This window comes from Lepisma saccharinum, chromosome 30 (genome assembly GCF_977018435.1).
Source record: "Lepisma saccharinum chromosome 30, izLepSacc3.1, whole genome shotgun sequence".
NCBI classification, from domain to species: domain Eukaryota; kingdom Metazoa; phylum Arthropoda; class Insecta; order Zygentoma; family Lepismatidae; genus Lepisma; species Lepisma saccharinum.
Genome location: NC_139258.1, coordinates 23,384,075 through 23,404,295, shown reverse-complemented (window position 1 = coordinate 23,404,295; position 20,221 = coordinate 23,384,075). Strand labels below are relative to the sequence as shown.

General features: G+C 38.3%; 1 protein-coding gene across 1 annotated transcript; it reads left to right on the top strand.

Moving 5' to 3' along the window:
• Positions 1-447: 447 nt before the first annotated feature.
• LOC145981907 (putative gustatory receptor 28b) lies at positions 448-13,407 on the top strand. Its single transcript, XM_083115402.1, has 4 exons — positions 448-834; positions 8,065-8,133; positions 11,213-11,302; positions 13,294-13,407. Exons 1-4 carry the CDS (start codon positions 448-450, stop codon positions 13,405-13,407), a joined length of 660 nt encoding a protein of 219 aa, XP_082971528.1.
• The last annotated feature ends 6,814 nt before the right edge of the window (positions 13,408-20,221 follow it).

The following is a 20,221-nucleotide window of genomic DNA, read 5'->3' as shown; positions in this document are numbered from 1 at the left end:
CTTGGCCTTATGCCGTACCATACATCTAACAATGAACATCTGCCTAAAATTTCACCACTGGGCATTGTATACAGTTTTCTTGTTACATTACTGACAAACGTTCCACTAATAGCTGTGAGACTAAAATACAGTTTTTCAAAAACTAAGGAATTACCGATATATATGATACTTGTGAATCTCTTAGATATATTTTCAGTACTGGCATTATTTGGCGGCTTGCTTTTTTTTACGTTTAGAACATCTGCAGTGAACTTACTTCTACTTTTCAAAATTTCACAAACAACCAAACATGCAAAATATTTCCAGGAGCTTAAAAGAAGAATATTATTACAGTCTCTTTCAATTTTCCTTCTTCTGCTGTTATTTATTGCGTTCACCAATAACTGGGGATTTAATGGTGTGATGTTATTAATATGTTACATGCTAATGCACTATCAGCATATCTGCATGGATATTTGGTATGTAAATATATTGTATGTGTTTAGAAGCAACTTCTCTCTGCTCAATAGTGATCTTAACGAGCTGAAGTGCATTGCATGCTGGGAAGTTCAGCAAGAGGAACAGCGTTGCCAGATCGTCTCTGAGCTAAGAAACCTTCACAGCAACTTTTTCGAAATGGTGAAACTCTTTAATAGAGGATATGGTTTTCCGATGTTAACACACGTGCTGCATACCTTTATACTCACATTCTTCACTGTCCACGACTTCGTGCAATATGTTAGTTCGTCCAATTCAACGAGTCTAAGCAGGTCTGCAGGATCTACGTTGCTTCTAATTTTGTTCTGTGGAAGGGCGTTTGTTCTAGTCACGGAGACGTCGTCAACTTGTACAGTGGTAAGTTGTTTTGTAGATATATTCACTAAATGTACTTGTAATTATGAAAATTAACATGCAATACACGAGTCAGTGGCGGCTTGAGGTCTGAAACTATGAGTGTCAGGCGCGGAGCGTCCATGCAAGCCGTGTAAGCCGGGCTTACACTTCATTAGTTCTAGTAAAATGTATGTAATTATCTGGCAAAAATTCGTAAACAACTTCAAAGTTCAAATCGGGTCGACACCAGTGTTCGAGATCCTGTTTGTTAGATTGCAACACTTCAGCGCCAGGCGGCACATGGGATCTCCCGCCTTCTGCTTGTGGAAAGTTGTAAGCCTTCTGGATTTTGCCTTAAAAATTTTTGACCGCGAACGAGCAGTGCCTACCGTATCTGGATGGAGAAGAGCAAGAAATATAGGAAGAAGAGCGGCCAAAACCCTACGTGTGTACACCTACGGCCAGAGACTTACAGCAGCGTTGCAAACCTCATGTTTAGAAAAAGTGTTGTTCATGGATGTCCGCAGTATTTCTTTCCACGAGGGAGGATTAAGCATAATAATTTTTCCAGGGGTGAGGGTAAACTAGGTATATTTCCCCCATAATAAAGTTGCCTCGTAAAAAGATACAAATTCAACATTTTTCTGCAACGCTCTTACAATATTAACATAATTTGATGTGACCGAAATGAAATTATATGTGTGAAATATATTATTTTATGGTTGACATTCATTTTCCAGGAAGGGCTTCCTCCCCTTGCCCCTTCTGGACATCCATGGTGTCGTGTCGTTTAAAGTCCGTAATTATACTACATACTACTAAATGGTTCTGCGATCTACATATTATTAATATATAATTTGTAACAAATCATAAATATAAATTCGAATGGTTCAACCAGCGGTATGAGTTTGACGTTATACGTGAAAAGTTTGAGAAAATTCAACTACCACGAACAGCGGCCCTCTTCTTTTATTTATATCCCCAATTTCCAAACGACTTTTTAAACTTGTACGAGATTTAGCACCATTATGCTTGGGTTGGCTTCACTGGCTAACCATGAATACGCGCCAGCGAGACCCAGGTCCTGCAAGAGGAGAGGTCTCCAGCGTCCAGCGTATGAATGAATGTTTGTTGCCTGCAAAGGAAATTTGAGCCAGTGGTGTTTCAAGGAGGGTTTTTTCCAGGAACAGGGAATTCTGAAGCAAAAAACTAACAGGAAGGGGATAATGGAGAAACACCTAAAAATGAGCGAGAAACGGGAAAATTAGATATACATTAATGTGCTAAACGCTTGTTTCTGTTTTTGGCTTGTAGGAGAGCATAAACATTGGAAATATTAAGATCTCTGTTTGTCGTTTATATTTGAACACAGCTGGTAGAAATTGAGCTAAAAAGTGCAATAACTTTTTTAAAAATTGAAATGTTAATTAGAACTGAATATTGAATCAGTTTTACAAATCTCATGTCAAATGTGAACAAAATATTATTAATTACATAGTCCGTGGTTTAAACACTCGTATGGTCTTTCAGGTCGTTAAGGCAAGAGAGAGAATTTATTTATGTCCGAAAGGGATGTTCCCCTCTGAGTCAGAAACACTGCTTTGAGCAGTGACCGCTCTTGGATGTGGTTTGTTTTTGTTTCCCCTTTCTTGTGTTGTGTGCGTGGTTAAAGTCTCGCGGAATTTCTTTGCGACTTCCATCCATTGAAAAGCTGGCTGCCGTCCCTCTGCTCTGGTGTGATAGTGAACAACAACAACTGCATTACGGAAGAAAACGAGTGTGATTGTGCGATGGGGTGGAGAACTTGTTGAAGACGCCGTTTTCCAGCAAGGATTTTGCTGCCGAGAAGAACTTGTGGATGTAGGTAGGGCCCAAGGTCCGCAGACCACTCGTTTCCCCCGCTCTTGAAGGTCTGGTCATAACTCGCCTTCTTTTCAGCCCCCATGTTTACAGCCCCGGAAGGGTCTCTGTGATGTCATCAGGATGAGACTTCGAGTGTCTGCTATTTCCAACACTGTAAAGCATTCAACGCTCTTGTTTTTAAAAGAAAAACACATATTGAAGAGCATCGCAATATGGCAGGCGGCAAACAAGTCAACGGACCTTGGGTAGGGCCCACCACTTCTCTAGCAGGCACGGTAACAAAAACAAAAATTAAGTGCGCCGATTTTGTGATTCATGGTTATGCGGTTGTAAAAAGTATTCAGCACTTTTCTGTTTCTTTCTGTTTTCGTTTCTTTATTATCATTATTCTTCATTTTATCTATCTTTGCATTTTTTTTATGATTACGTTACTCATTGTGATAGGAAAAAGACTGACGTAATTATCAGTTGAAATGTAGGAGATATACAGCCTAGCAAAGACAACACCAGGCTCAGGGATTTATCAAGAATATTTAATCTGATATAGTGCAACTTCGTTTTTAAGGGGTGTAAGGTTAAATTTTGTGCCAAAATTAGGGAAGTGTTCTGAAAAAATGGGCGGGGGAGGGATCGATGTGTGTGGATAAATAACTGACCCAGCCACAAAATAAGCACAACGGGAAGTAGCCTTCATAGGCTTACACTGTTGGAAAGGTCACGCTCCGCCACTGATGCCTTACTTACTTGACTTAATTCCTTTTGCTCCATCAGGTGCACAGGGCATCAGTGAAACGCCTCCATTTGGCTCTGTGACGTGCTAACTCCTTGACCTCTCTCCATGTTTTTCCTTTCTCGGCTGCTTCTTCTTCTACTGTTCTCTTCCATGTCGGACGTCCTATTTTCCAGGCTCCTTGGTGGTTCCAGTCTAAGGCTGCTTTCTCTATTGCTCCAGTTGGTTTTCGTAAGGTGTGTCCTAACCAACTACATTTTCTTCTTTTTATTTGGGTTGCAATTGGCTGTTGTTTAGTTTCTCTCCATAGTTCTTCATTTGATATTATTTCTGGCCATTTTATATTGAGGATACGCCTGAGACAGCGACTAATAAAGGTTTGTATCCTTTTTGTGTTAGCTTGTGTGGTTTTCCTTGTTTCGCAAGCATACAGTAAAAGTGATTTTACATTTGTATTGAAAATCCTTATTTTTGTCTTTCTAGAAACATTGTAGGTTTTCCAAATGGGATACAGTTGTATAAATGCCACATTGGCTTTCTTGATTCTATTTTGTATGTCTTCATCTGAACCTCCTTCTTTTGTTATGACACTTCCTAAATATGTAAATGACTCTACTTGTTCAACCAGCTCATGATAAACATTCAATTTTTCTTTTCCTCTTGTATTGACTCTCATTTCTTTAGTCTTGTTCACATTACTAGTGAGTCCTGATATCTTTGCTTCCTCCTGTAGTCTTTTTAGTTTCTCCTTCATGTCGCTAAGTCTTTGAGATAATAAGCAGATATCATCCGCAAAATCTAGATCTTCTAGTCTATCTTTGAGTCCCCATTGTATTCCTCTTTTCCTGCAACCCATCGTTTTCTTCATAACTGCATCTAGTATTAGCAGAAATATTGTCGGAGATAGAATGCAGCCCTGTCTCACTCAATTTGTAACATCTATGTATTCTGTAAGCTGTCCTTCATGTAGGATTTTGTTTTTGCACCTGAAACCTTCGTACATATCTTTCATTAGGTTTATTATCTTCGTTGGAATACCATAGTCTGCTAGTGTCTGCCACATGACTCTTCTATTTAGTGAGTCAAAAGCCTTTTCAAAATCGATCAACGTAAGATATAAGGTGGCTTGCCATTCATTGTTTTGTTTCAGAATTATTCTTAGAGTATTTATTAAATCGACACAACTACGTTGTCTGCGGAAACCAGCTTGTTCTTTCCTCAATCTTGATTCTACAACATCCTTCACTCTATTTAAGATTATTCTCGATAGTATCTGGCTTGGTATACTTAACAAAGTAATTCCCCTCCAGTTTTTACAATTAGTTGTATCTCCCTTTTTTGGCAGCTTTACAATTAAACCTACTCTCCATTCTAATGGAACTTTTTCTTCATTCCATATTTTCTCTAACATCGGTTGTAATAGGTCAATGGAAGTTTCCACATTAGCTTTAATTAGTTCCGGATTTATGTTATCCATTCCAGTAACCTTGCCATTCTTAATTTGCTTTATTACTAGTCTCATTTCTGCTCTATTTGGGGGCCCTAATTTAATTTTGGTATATTTTCTATTTCCTTCTATTCTTGTTCGATTATAACTTTCTTCTTCTCTTTTTCCATCTCTATTCAATATGTCTGAAAAATATTCTCTCCATCTTCACATTTATTGTTCTTGGGTTAGCAATAGATTACCATTTCTATCTCTCACCGGTTTACTCTTCCTCTATGTTTTTCTGGATAATTTTTTAGTTGTGTCATATAACTGTTTTAAGTCACCTCTCTTTTCTGCCTCTTCTGCATTTTGTGATAAGTCCTCTACCCATTTCCTCTTATCTCTCCTCATACATTTCTTCACCTTTTTATCTATTTCAAAGTACTCTGTTTGGGCTGCTGCTTTCTGTAATCTTGTTCTGCTTTGGTTTATTTTTTGTTTTGCTTGTTTCCTATTTACTATTACTTCCCAAGTGTCTTCAGACATCCAGTCTTTTTGTAGTTGATTTCTAATTCCAAGTACCTTCTCTCCAGTTTCTAAGTAGTTTCTCTTCATATTATCCCAATTTGTTTCAATATCTGGTTCATGTTGTGTACTTTCCGAGAGAGCTTGGAATCTATTATTTATTTCTAATTTAAATTCCTTTTGTTTTTCTTTCTCTGTCAATCTTTGAACATTAATTTTCTTTTTTTTCCTTCAAACGTCTTGGATGTTCACACTATTTTTAGCTTAAATTTGGCTACCATAAGATGATGGTCACTGGCTACATCTGCTCCTCTTTTATTTCTTACATCCATTAGCGATCTCCTAAACTTCCTACTTATTGTTATATGGTCTATTTGGTTTTCTGTAATGCTATCTGGTGAAACCCAAGTTACTTTGTGACAGTTTTTATGAGGGAAGATTGTTCTTACAATGACCAATTCGTGATATGCACATAGGTTTACCAATCTTTCTCCATTATCATTTATGTCTCCCAAACCATGTTTCCTCATTATATGTTCCAATCTTTAATTTTGCGAGCCTACCTTGGCATTCATGTCACCCATGAGGATCAAAATATCTCTCTTCTTCACATTTTTTATTACGTCATTTAGTTGTTGGTAAACTTCATCTTTGCTCTCGATTTCTGTCGTCTCGGTGGGAGCATAACATTGTATTATAGTTATATTTCTAAATCGTGTTCTAAACGTAGCTGTAATAATTCTGTCGGAGATAGGTTTCCATTCTATTAGGCTCTTCTTTGCCAGTCTGTTTAGGAGTATCGCTACGCCATTCCTGTTGGAATTGTATTTCCTTCTTGTGTTGTTATTTCACCAAAGTCTATCCATCTCACCTCACTCAACCCAATAATTTCTAGTTTTAATTTTTCATTTCTCTTTCAACTTGTTTTAGTTTTGAACTTTCTTTCAGAGTTCTGATATTCCAACATCCTATATTCGTTATCCTTTTAACATCAAAGGTTGTCGCCAAATCATCCGTCCGGTTTCGTTTAACTTTAGTTTCTTTAATAAAGCAATTTAAGGTGTGCAGGTTATTGGCCTACAGCACCCGAGCTTGGTGGTGGGGCTGCCACCTGAAGCATCCAAGCATGCTATTTTCTGTCAGGGTTGTCTCCTATAGCCTTCCAAGATCCCTCCTCACCACAAGGCAGTGGTTCCCTTTTTATTCAACCCCAGAAGGGAGGGTTGCCTCTTTCGTCTTCTGCGCCGTACCAAAGGACTCCCTCTCCGCCGCATCAGCCGTTGAGGTCTTCGCCGTAACCCTGGCAAGGGGCCCTTACAAGGTGCTACCATCCGGAGCCAGATGGACCAAGGTTTTTTTTAAGAGGTATTACTCCTCTTGGTTTTCCGCCTCCTCCGCCGTTGAGATGGTCATTCATCTTCTTCCGTCTTTGGAGCCGTTAGGTTGCTTCTTAGTCTGGCTCTTCCTTGCCAGCCTTCCCGGCATGGGTGACTGCAATGCTACTGCCGGTTTAGCCTGACAAATCATTAGAGCACGCAAGCCCCACCACCAACTACAAGGTCATGCAACCACTAAGTGGGGCGCCACTGATGAGTGTGCACATAAGTCTACGTGTCCAAAAGTGTTACCATACCGCCCAATTACCGTTTCTGACTGCAAACCACACCAAGGCTGTGAAATATTCTCAATTTCAGCTCCTTCCATTTGCTATCTCGAACAGCATTTAAACTTACAATCGCTACGTCACTACCCGCTAGGCATGGACATATCTTTATTTCTCTCTTTCTTTCTCCCTCTTTCACTGCCTTCTTAATGTATCAAAACGCTATGCTGCTTGCAACTTCTAATTCCGCTCTCAAAAACCACTCTGAGAAATAATTCATCTTTGTTCTCCTTCCATCGTTTCCTGCAAAATATCAAACTATTGTTTTGTTAGTATTTGCAATTTCGGTTTCGCTGTCCGCTGTTTTCCTCTCTTCTCTTCCTTCCCTCCCTCCCCTTCCTCTTATGCCCCTGACATACTCGGAGCAAGGTGGAATGGCGAACATACCATCCCTCTTCTAAGGAATTTAGTCCCTCGACTTGCAAATACGTGTGAATTTCTCTCGATTCCGTTACACAGTACCGAATGAAATGGGGTTTCAACACTGCATGTTAGCGCATGCGTGTTGGTAATAGCTCACAATACTTTTGTGCGCGTTCTTCGAAGGCCAAGCCAAAAGAGTCTTTCCGCTTTCTCTACTCGCATGCTGAAAACAGCGCCAGAGGTAATTCACTTCGAAAAGTGCGAACCTCAGTCAGCATGAGATCTACTGTCATATATATATATATATATAATTTACATTTACACCACATATATATACACACATACGTACAGTCACGGACACTGCTGGGTTGTATTGATTCCATTGAACGTCAATGCATTCACTACAACCCAGAACTGTCCGTGACTGTATATTAATAGTGTGCGCCGGACCCTGTGGCCGAGTGGTTAGCACATCGCGCTGCGACGCCAAGGGCCCCGGGTTCGAATCCCGCTCGGGCTTGGTTGTTTGTGAATGTCCATTCATCAATTTCATCACTCATCTCCATCTTCGCAAATTAGCCAAGAGGCAGAAAACGCGAAGTAAAATAAAGTATATCAATCAATTAATATTGTGCACACTTCAGCGTGTGAGTGAACTAATATGTTTCTTATTTACAGTCAAATGCAACTGGGGCTATTGTGCAAAGTCTCATCACAAGAGAAATGGACCCTAATCTCAAGGAAGATGTAAGTTGTATTAAGAGATATAGAAGTTAGCTAACGTGCCAAATATTATGAGAGGTCACACAACATCAACTTTGCGATTAAAATATCACCTAAACTTAAAATATTTTCTTTTATTGAGGTGTGGTAGACATTATATTACAAATTACAGGAATCAATATATAAATAATATACAAGGTGCGTCTGAAAAGTTCGGTGAATGATCCCATATTTGAAAAACCGCGCTGGTTAGGATGACGCGCCCGCGCATGCGCATCGAGAGATATGTCAACAAGCGTCCCCTATCGTGCAAATCACCGAAGTGAATCAGTGGTGCACGCTGCGACAATGCTAACGGAGTGAGTGTGCGAACTCGTGTCATTGCAACATGGAGCGAAAATGTATCAATGCGTTAACATGAAGTTTTGCTTCAAATTAGGGAAAACGGCGACGGAGACTCACGGAATGTTAGTGCAAGTGTACGTTGTTGAAGCAGTGAGTAAAAAGTGTGTGTTTGAGTGGTTTAAACGCTTTAGAGACGGAAAGGAAGGTGTCGAGGGTGAGCCGGGTTCGGGTCGACCGCCAACAAGCACAATCCCAGACAACATCGAACGAGGGCGACGGATGCTTGCGGATGATCGGCGACTGTCGTTGAGAATGATCGCAGAAGAGTTGCAGATAAGCAAAGACAGTGTACGCACTATTGTTCACGAACATTTGAAAAAGCGAAAGATTTGTGCCCGGTTTGTACCGCACACGCTGACAGACGAGCAGAAGCAAACTCGGATGGAAACTTCTGGAGATGTCATCGACATGTCTGACCGGAATCCGCAGTTTTTGGAAAACATCATTACTCGAGATGAGACCTGGTGCTACCAATACGATCCGGAGACCAAGCGACAGTCAATGGCATGGTGTTCATCGTCTTCCCCGCCTTCCAAAAGAAGTCGGCTGACAAAATCCAAGATTAAGACGATGTTGTTCGCCTTTTTCGACAGCAAGGGCTTGATCCATCATGAATTTCTACCCGCGGGTCAAACTGCCAACGCGGAAGTTTACGAGGGAGTTTTGAAACGGCTGCTGCAACGCATCCGGCAGGTTCGGCCAGAACTGTACCGGAGTGGACAGTGGACTTTCCTCCACGACAACGCCCGTCCGCACACTGCGATCCGCGTGGTCAACCTTCTCGCTCAACGCCAGGTGACTGTTCTTCCACACCCTCCGTATTCTCCAGATTTGGCGCCGGCACACTTCTTCTTGTTTCCCCTCCTTAAATTAGCCCCGAAAGGCTTCCGCTTCGCAGACGTTGCGGATATCCAACAACGCGTGACGACGGTGCTTCGAGCGATTCCACAAGAAGCGTTTGCTGCCAGTTTCCAACAGCTTTACAACCTATGTCAGACGTGTGTTGTAGCTAATGGTGATTACTTTGAAGGCCAGTAAAGGTATTTTGTTTTTGTTTGTAACTCTTGTTTCCTTTATTTTCTGAGACCATTCACAGAACTTTTCAGACGCACCTTATATATGTATATATGTGTATATGTGTGTGTGTGTGTATATATATATATATATATATATATATATATATATATATATATATTCATACGGTGCAATGTGACTAATTCTTGTAAAATACACTGATTTAGATCCGAAACACCATCCTGTATGCTGAATAAAATAAATAAGATAAAATAAGTAGTAGAACTAGGATATGGTGCATAAAGCGGTGATATGTTTCTAGAATATATAGAAATACATGTTGTGTTGTGAAAAAAATAGCATATTGTAACAATTTTTCGGTCATGGTCAGTATATTGTCACTTTTTCTAGGTATAAAGAGTTTTCTTGTACACTTAGCTATTTTCGAAGTGGATTAAATTTGCTCCTCTCGTGTCTGTCGAGGTAGGAAGAATATTTTCTAGATATAATACATTATTGGCTGACAATTACTGTCATTTACATTTGATTTGGTTCAAGCAGGCCCGTAGCCAGGATTTTATTTCGGGAGGGGTTCATTCCATACCAGTCGCCATCTAAGGTGAAAAGGTAGGGGGGGGAGAAGTCCAAAAGATGCATTTCTTAGTATATTACAAATTATTATGCAAGATGTTTAATCCTGATAAGGAAGTAAAATAAATTACCACTATACACTATTTAAATTTGAGATTTGGGATTTCGGGGGGGGCTTCAGCCGCCTTAGCCCTCCCCCTGGCTACATGGCTGGGTACAAGGTAGTCATTGTACAGTCAACGGCAAAGATAATGGTAGGCAAATTGTCCACCGCTATTTTCACTATTTTTTTATTCTACATCCTGTGTTGTTTTAAGGAATGAAACTATGTTGGTTCGAAGCAGGCATTGTTCTCTTCTTATTGACGTCTTTATTTCAATTCATTGTCATCACATTGTGTAATTCAGACTAAATGAAATTGGTGGTGGACAATTCGCCTACTGTTTCTTTCGCCGTTGGCTGTAGAGTCCAATTACTTTCGGAACATCTCTAGCAGACTGAGCGAGTCTGTCTAGCGAGCCTAGTGGGTGTGCAGAGCCTGAGCAAAGGGCTTAGCGATAGGTTCTTGTTTGAGATGACGTCAGCGGCTCGTATGGTTGATTGGCTGCTTCGAGAGTTGTGACTCGTTCCGAAGCTTCAAATGCATAACATCCAAAGATGTTGCGGAAATAATCTCCCTCTACACTGCAACTCAAGGCTCATAAAGTGAACTGACAAGAAGTGTCTGAAAATTTCACAGATACTAATATTTAGAATAAAATCAAAAGCTTGAGATACTTTCAAATTTCATACTTGTGTGTTTACTTTCCTTTTTAATCCTAAAAAAAAGGATTCACTGCATGAAAAAAATACAATTATTTGATGAGAAACTTATTTTTCTGGGGGTCGTATTTTGTTAATGTTTTAGGAAATTTTAAGTCATAAGTGCATTTCTACTTTGCATGTATTGGTGATTTTTAGGTGATGTAATCCCTGGCCTGAGCTATTAGTTTCTAATAGAATCTTATTGGAGGTTATATTAATATTATTATTATTAGTAGTTTATCTAGCTTACAGATACCAGAATTACAACTACAATAAACTACTTTTTCAGTTGCAGCTCTTTGCAAGTGAATTATCTCACAGAAAAGTCAAATTCACTGTGTGTGGCATATTTCCTTTGGATATGACTTTACTCCATTCGGTACGTAATATATTTCATTCTTCTTGCTTTGCTCGCATTGTAGACTTTCATTCTTCTAATTTAAGGTTGTTACAAGCAACGTTCTTGACGTAACGTTTCGGGAGAACACATCTACCAGACATAATTGGAATATGAGAAAATGAAACAATTAATAAAAGGAAAAGAAAGCATACAAGACTCTTGTCACCCATGATTTGTTACATAAGATGTAGCTTAACGACTTCATTAACATATTTTTTGCAAGTCCAAAATTATCAACTGAGAATATTTTCTGATTTTAATTATAAATATATTTTATTGCACCAGCTTCAAAGGGAATATTCGTAGAGGTTACTAGAATGAAGTGAAGAAAAACGAGCTGGAAAATAATGAATATTCGTACCTTATCCAGAGTCGGAACTAGGAACTCTATAATTCTCAAAGAATTCGAAGAAAGCGATAAAAATGAAGATCAATGAATAATATTGAAAATCGTCCTCATCTGTCATAAATGTTTCAATTGCTACAGGGATAGAGAGAGAGAAATACAATAAAAAGGAGCAGAAGTAAACGAATGAGAAAGAAAGAGACCAACAAAATGCACCGAGCGAGGAATAAACAGATAACATAATCGGAAAAGGGAAAGAAAGAGAAACTGAAAACTAGAGGGAAAGAGAAGTAAAAGAAACTTGAGTATAGAGAGAAAGAAAGAACATCTAGATCGAGGGGTAACAGTGGGAGAGAGAGAGAGAGAGAGAGAGAGAGAGAGAGAGAGAGAAGAGAGAGAGAAGAGAGAAAGAGAGAAGAGAGAGATAAGAGTGATAAAGAAGAGAGAAGAAAGAGAGAGGAGAGAGAGAGGAGATAGAGAAGAGGGAGAAGAGAGAGAGAAAGAAGAGAGAGAGAGAGATAGGAGAGAGAGAAAGAAAGAAATAACGTGTGTCCGTCCTACTCGCAATTAGCCCGTTTATTTTCCCACACAACGCGCGAAAGAACCAACGCATGGAAAGGAAGTTATAGGTGGACTCACGTTGGTCTATGAATTGACTGATGATTATATTCAGTCCCGGTAATCTGCGGAGCAAAGGTCGCGCATAACGGTAGAAAAGGGGAGAACCCGAGCGGGAGGAGTGAAGCAGTACGCGCTGCTGCTCACAGCTGGTAGCTGCAGCCGCATTTTCCTCTTCATGTACTCACTTTCGAACCCTCTCGAGTCACTACTTCTGTTCCTTTACTTGCTCCAGAGATTCCCAGAGATGAGTATACTTGAGGTGTGGAAAGTGACCGCCGTTGGCATGCAGACACTCTTGAAGCAACGGTCCATGCTATCATACATTGTTCACAAGTCACAAGCTCAATTTCGCGGTGAATGTTTTATCCCAGTGCCGCAATACTCAGTGGTTTGTTCCGGTACACTTTACTTTTCAACATGCCTCACAGACAGAAATCAGGGGGGTGTAAGATCAGGCGACATCGGTGGCCAAAGTCCTCTGAGAAAAAAGTGACACATCTCGCGTTCTGCAGCGCCACTCATGCCCGATACGAACAACAGCCTCACCGCTTACGAATATGCTTTCTCACAATTCCGTCCGTATCCCCCGATTATTTGTTCTGTAATTTTACAAAGTTATATGAAAACCCCCGGGCCAATAGCGAGTGGGACGCACTGTAAAATAAACGAGAGAATCCAAGGAAGACAAATAAAATTCAAAGAGAGATAGAAAATAGGAAAGAGAATGAAGAAGAAATCAAGAGAGAAAGGGAAGGGATAAGGTAGTGAAAAAAATACCTAACAAGAAAGAAGAAATATATTCTAAAACACAGGAAGGAAGGCGAAAATCTAGAGGAATAAATAAATAGAGTTAAAAGGAATACAAATACAGCAAACAATTTATCTTATAATCCGGTGGAACTCTTGTGTATAACACACGCATCTCTGCAAAAAATAACTATGACTCCTATTTCAAGTAGGTGAAATGAATTCTACTGAAAGTTGATATTTTCCTTTCTTCCAGATAGCTGCATCTGTATTGACTTACGTGGTAATCCTGGTCGACTTTGTGAAGACGAAGGATGCATCCACGACTACTAAAACTTCTCCTGGAGGTTTCAATAGATCTTCGTTCTAAATACACGAAAGAATACGTCCTGTCCCTGTTGCATACGTGGAATTGATTCTGAGCTCAAAGACAAATGGCTACAATGACCAGAAATGTCTCCAAAAAACATCTATTTGACCTTAAATAACCTACTTTGTATATAAAGTTATTTCAGATATTAAAATGTGAGCTCTAATATTTTATAAATGGCAACAGAGTCATGTACTGGGATACAACATGAATAATTCAACATAATAGTGTGCATATATTGTTTGAAACAACTGAATCTCAGGGGAAAACAATCCAGTGTTATTGTATTTTTAAATTACAGATGCTTCGATTTCTTCCTATCTCTGTCGTTACCAGGCTCTGTGCATTTGAACCAAAGACAAAAATGTATTTTCTCTTGTAGACTTTTGGGAGATAAGACTAAAATTCACGAAACAACAGTAAAGAAGGGAAATTCTGATTTAAAAGCTTCAACGATTATAAAAATGCTATAAAAACTTTCAAAATATTGGAAACATGGGCAATAAGCAGAAAACATCTAAACTTCATTTTTCTCTAAATAAGTTTTCTGGTTCTAACTATAATGAAAAATACTAAAACGACTATAATTATGGTAAGCATCGTTCTCAAGCTCCTAAAAAAATCCAATCAAGGTAACTAACATGTAGTTTGTAATTGTATCCAAATTTTAGTTTTCGTACATGTTTGGATTCATGTAACGTTGCCAAATTCGATTGATTCCGTCTCTTTTCCATCATTTTCTCTCTGAAAAAAAAATACATGCATTGTCCATTTATGAGTAAAGTTGCCTGTTGTTTAATATTGTAATTACGCTCTGAAGAAAAATAAGGGTCTCTATGTTTTGATAAATTGCTTTCGAGAGTTTGTTCTGCATCTTCATTTGACTGACATGTGGTCTGAAATCCGTAATACATATTATAAAATAAGTTCCCTTTAGCGAGAAAATAATTTACTTTTAAATTACACTGGGTTAAAATCTATTAATTGAGTTGTTCCATGTGTTGAAAAAACATTAACTTGTATACATGGGATCATTTCTAGTGCTTTGGATGTAAGGTGTTGTAGAGTTTTTGAAAGTAAACATTTTCATTTGCGATAAGGAACACACGAAATGTGTTATCAGTTCAAGACCTTTAAAAAATATTTTAATTTATTTTAAGACTGTGGACTGACAAGAAAAATAGATGATAACAGTTCGTTATATCGGAGACACATTAAAATCGGATATTTTGTGTTTCTCATGGCTCGTACTTACGAATACTGTATTGCGGAACATAGTTGAATGTTCCATTATGCTTTTTACACGAAATTAACATCGATTTTTCACATTACGAGTCATTCTTTTGGTTCCTTTCTTCCGTTCCGGAACATACAATATAGCGCGCACAGCTGTGGATCATCGCTCGTCGTGCTTGTGTTTTGTCGATTTGGAGTGGGTATGCAGTGTTTCAATCTTCTTAACCGAAAATACCTACTTTCGTGTTCATTATGTCATCACAAACCATTGACTGATAGCCCCAAAAACCATTCACGTTAGCCCCACAAACCATTGACGAATAGCCCCACGACCCATTGACGGATAGCCCCAAAAACCATTCACGATAGCCCTAAAAACCATTCACGATATCCCCACAAACCATTTCCGGCAAGGTTAGGTTAGGTTAGGTAAGCATAGTTAAAAAAAATCTCGTAAAAAAAAGGCACGTTTGGAAACACTGGCAAGACCGCGTGACTTTCGACGCTCGCGCCATCTGCAGGTACATAATGGAAACAACGGCATAATGTTGTCGCTTTGCACAAAATGCAGGTTTATTATATCAAAAGTGATTATTTCTTGTTGTGGAGCATTCTACGGTGAGAAAATACCTCCACGAACTTTCAAAATGCTAAAGAAACTCATTTCCGTAAGTAGTTTCTTCTGTAAAAATGAAGAAATGTGTCTCCGATATAACGAACTGTTACCAAATAGATATTTTACTCTCTGAAAAAATATTTCATATAAAAAAAACACGGTTAATTTACAGCAGAGGTGAATAACATATTAGTTTCATGTCAGAATAAACCTACATCATTGAGAGATGCTGGTGATATATCTGCTAAGTCGTAGACAATCACAAGTTTATTAAGAGTATCTACCTGAAACTAACATAAGTGGCTTATTGAATGTTTAATTTATAACTAATGTGACCATTAAACTTTAAATATTTAACCGATACCATTTCCTTATATACTTGCCAGTCAAATAGTATTATCAAGTCACAAACATAAGAATTGCAAATAAGTGGAATGTAGAATCGTCAAAATTTTACAGCAATGTATTTATTTTAAAAATAAACAGGCAGGTTGGTCAATGAACACCAAGTAAGTACGTAGTACAAACTTGTATAAAGTGAGTTATAGATAAAGCATACTTGAATAATGTAATGTTGAAGGATCAAACAAGCAATGTGTACATGTATGTAAAATATCAGAAAATTAAATTTCTTAAGTCTTAATCGTATGCTTCAATTATTACTATTTTTTACTGCTCTTAAGCAGTTATAAATGAGAAATCAAAGTTGAAAAGTCGAAGTATAAATATCTAATCTATTAGAATTGAAGAAACTATTTATAGTCTTATTTTGACAAGCAAACTTATAAGAACTGATTTCCAGATTTATCCGCAAATAAAGAGGAAACGACAATCATGAAATAATTGGTATAGTGTAATGCACAGATAATGACCGTTAACTTGTCAATCGCTATGTTCATTTGCTTTGTTTTAAGCAATGCAAGTAGCGCTATCCGATCACTATAAGTATAAAAGTCCCAAAATGGCTGATTTTAAATCAAAATGTAATGCACCATCATTTACAGTATACTTTACGAGGAAATATGTCAGTAAATAATGTGAACTGCAATATTTAAGGTTCACAAATAATGAATTTTTGAATGAATTCTTGAGTATTAAATTTGAAAACTTATAATCGATAACATCACCATATGTGTTTCTACGGAGCCAATTTTTCTCAAAATTTAATTTTTGGATCAAAATATAATTGTAAAACTCTGAAGAATCAAAATGTTTGAAATTGTATTGGACCAACCTTGTGCAGAATCAATGTGAAACATATTTTAAGAAGTGTTTACTTATAAGTTCATGTGCTGACAGGCAAGGAAAGCTGCACACGATGAGCATGACAGATTGTGATCATACATGTCATGTTGTTCGAAACTGTTCACTTACCATGTTGAGTAGAGTTGGTGTTCTAAGTCCATCTTAGGCACAGTAAGGCTAATCGGGACCGAACCTATAGTTTTAAGTGGGATCCGAACCACTATGTGCCTCCACCGGGTATCGAACCCGGGACACCTTGATTAGAAAGCCCATGTTGATTGGATTTATTTTTCTAGTTACAAGACAAAATCCCTGGTTATGAGGAACAAAAGCAAACTGAAGGGAACCCGGATCTCAATTCACGAAGATTTGTGCAAAGCTCGGCTGCAGCTCTTGCATGAAGCAAGGGAAAAGTTTGGTGCTGCCACTACGAGAGACGGGAAGATCCTCGTCATAAGGGACGATCAAAGATTCTTCATTTCTACAAAGGAAGAGCTGCGGAACATGAAGTAAAATGTGCCTGTTGTGCCTTGGAAACTACACGGACAATGACAATCCTTTACAGTTTTCTGGTTCATGATCATTAACCTTTCATCATATTCACTTCTCAAGACATTATATACACATCCGTTTATTTCCACAAAATAGCGTTGAAACCTCATTTTTTTTCCTCACAGATTTTTAAACGTACATATACTTTTTCCATTTTGTCAAATTGCCTATTTCTATATTTTTAAATTGCATCTTGCATATTTGTATTTTGAATTATTTCTTTCATTTATATACACACATTTTTGAAATCTACATTGTTGCCCAAATTTTGCAACCCTAGCGTATTAACATATATATAGTATATATACCCCTTTGTTTTTTGTATATTTTCTCGTTTTGCTTATTTGTATCATTATTTATAGGTATCTATGTAATCATTTCCTGCATTCTTGTATCCTACTCATATTTTTTTTATCTTACTCATTTTTATTAGTAGATTTTTTCTTCTTTTTAAAATCATATATTCATAATTACTTATATGTTCCAAGTATGATGATTAAGCCACATACAATTACATTTTGGATGACAAGATATTGTTTACCTTGTTACAATATTGTAAGACCCAATGCCTCATTTCTGCCAGGAAAACTAAATGTATATTACAAGACGTTCCAGGCGCTTATTGTTCGGGTAAACTGGAAAGAAACCAGGCTCCGTGAATAGCCCACGTGATGAGGTCAGTGGAGTCCTTTCCCCTCCCTTTAGCTTCAGGGACAGTTTTTTCCGTCAGGCACCCTCACCCCCTCCTCCCCGACTCAGCTATTGTCAATCGCCGCTCCCCAAACAGAAGCTAAGCAACGGCCTCGAGTCATTCCCCAAAGAACTGAAAGTGTGCCACTTCAACACGGAAGGTCTGCTAAATTCTTTTGACGAATTTAAATACATAATAAACAAATTAAATTTTCAGATCATAGGAATTACCGAAACGTGGCTTAAACCACATATTTCGAATAACACGGTAGCATTAGATAATTATGATATTATCCGTAATGACAGATGTGATAGGACTCGAGGAGGCGTTTGTTTATATATACACAAATCATTACAATGGAAAGCACTCGAATTGCCTATTCAAAAATATAATGACATCGAAGCCTTAGCTGTCGAGGTAACCGTACAGAAGGTGAAGGTCGGGATATTAGTCGCATACAAACCTCCTAAAGTTAAATATACACATCTAAGCGATATTGGGGATATCGTGCAATATTTTCATTTGAATTATGCTCATTACGTTGCGATTGGTGATCTCAACGTAAATATGCTGAAACAAAATGAACCCAACACGCGATTCTTAAACGACATCATTGCCGAGGCTCACGGTAAGCAAATCATCACAAAGCCCACGAGGGTAACGCCAACGTCAAGGACTTTAATCGACGTTATCATCTGCTCTGATAACCTGAAGGTGACCCACGTCGATCAGAATATAATGTCCGGTATATCAGACCATCACCTAACATACGCCGTGTTCGGAATCAACTGCACCAAAAAATATAACAAATTGGTTCAAGTCAGAAGCTTTAAGAACTTTAACGAAAGCGAGTTTAACAAAGACGCGGGAAATATTAATTGGGACTTAATATGCAGCAAACACGACGTAAACGAATCCGTTTTTCTCTTGAACAGCAACATTATTGCGTTGGCTGACAAACATTTTCCAGTAAAAACGTTTCGAGTAACTAGACCACCCGCCCCTTGGATATCTGCAAAAGTAAAAGAATTTTGGAAAATACGCGATTACTTTCACCTGAAGTATGTTAACACCGGAGATCAAGACGCGCTTCTCTCTTATAAATATTTTAAAAATCGTGCGAAAAAAGCCGTGAGAAACGCAAAATTCCACCATTATGACCGGGTTCTCAATGAAAATGTTAAAAACGCTAGAGCATTTTGGCAGACATTAAAACGAGAGGGAGTTGTTACTAATAAGTTTAACCAAAAATTACCCTCAAGTGTACTCAATGCGGATGCAATAAATGACTTTTTTTGTAAATTCTGCTTGTCAGCAAACAAACACGACCGAGGTTGAGAAATTAATCGAGTCATATAAAACACGGCAGACAAGCGGAACCTTCAAACTGAAGAAGGTTAATGAGGCTACTGTGTTGAAAGAGCTCAAAAAAATACATTCCAATGCCAAGGGTCATGATGGCATCAGTCTAAAAATGTTGAGACTCTGCATCCCACATTGCCTAAAGAGCCTAACTCACATCATAAACTGCTCTCTTTCTCAAGGGGTATTTCCCGAAGATTGGAAAAAGGCTGTAGTGACGCCCGTACCGAAAACCACTGTTTCCCTTGATGTTAAAGATCTAAGACCAATAAGCGTACTGCCAATTATGTCTAAAGTTATAGAACGCATAGTAAAAGAACAATTAGTAGACCATCTGATGTTGCATGACCACTATTCTCCACATCAATCAGGCTTCAGGAAACAGCACAGCACGGTAACTACTTTAGTTAGCGTTGTTGATGACATAGCCAAGGGGATGGATAATGGTAAAATTTCGTTTCTGGTACTCCTTGATTACACCAAGGCATTTGACTCCATAAACCACAACCTTTTGGCAGAGAAATTGAAATCTATCGGCATAAGAAATAAGGAATTGTTATGGTTTCGGTCTTATCTAACGAACAGGCAACAATGTGTAAAATTAGTACATGAGAATAAATCGTGCATGTCTAAATGGCTTGATATCAAACAAGGAGTACCACAAGGAAGTATTCTAGGACCTATCCTATTTTCGCTATACATCAAAGATTTTAATGATTCACTAAAACACTGCAAATACCACCAGTATGCGGATGACACACAAATATATATACAAACACCATTAAGAAACAGTGCAATGGCCCTAGAAGCATTGCAACAGGACCTAAATTCAATATCTAAATGGTCTGAATGTAATGCACTCAAATTGAATTCATCCAAGTCTTACATTTTAACTTTAGGCACAACGAGTAACCTCAAAAAGTTAGAACAATTACAACTCCCCCTCCCTACACTGAATAATTCCAAAATAAAGAAAGTAGAAACAGCACGCAACCTTGGCATAATATTGGACGAGAATCTACAATGGGGTTCTCATGTCACACATATAATTAAAAACTCAATGGCCAAACTGAAATCACTTTTTCCATTAAAACATATGCTAAGCAAAGAAA

Coding starts and splice junctions, on each gene's coding strand:
- LOC145981907 (XM_083115402.1), top strand. CDS start 448: ATGGATATTTGGTATGTAAATATATTGTATGTGTTTAGAAGCAACTTC. Junction 8,134..11,212: donor ACCCTAATCTCAAGGAAGAT/GTAAGTTGTATT, acceptor CTACTTTTTCAG/TTGCAGCTCTTTGCAAGTGA. Junction 11,303..13,293: donor ATATGACTTTACTCCATTCG/GTACGTAATATA, acceptor CCTTTCTTCCAG/ATAGCTGCATCTGTATTGAC.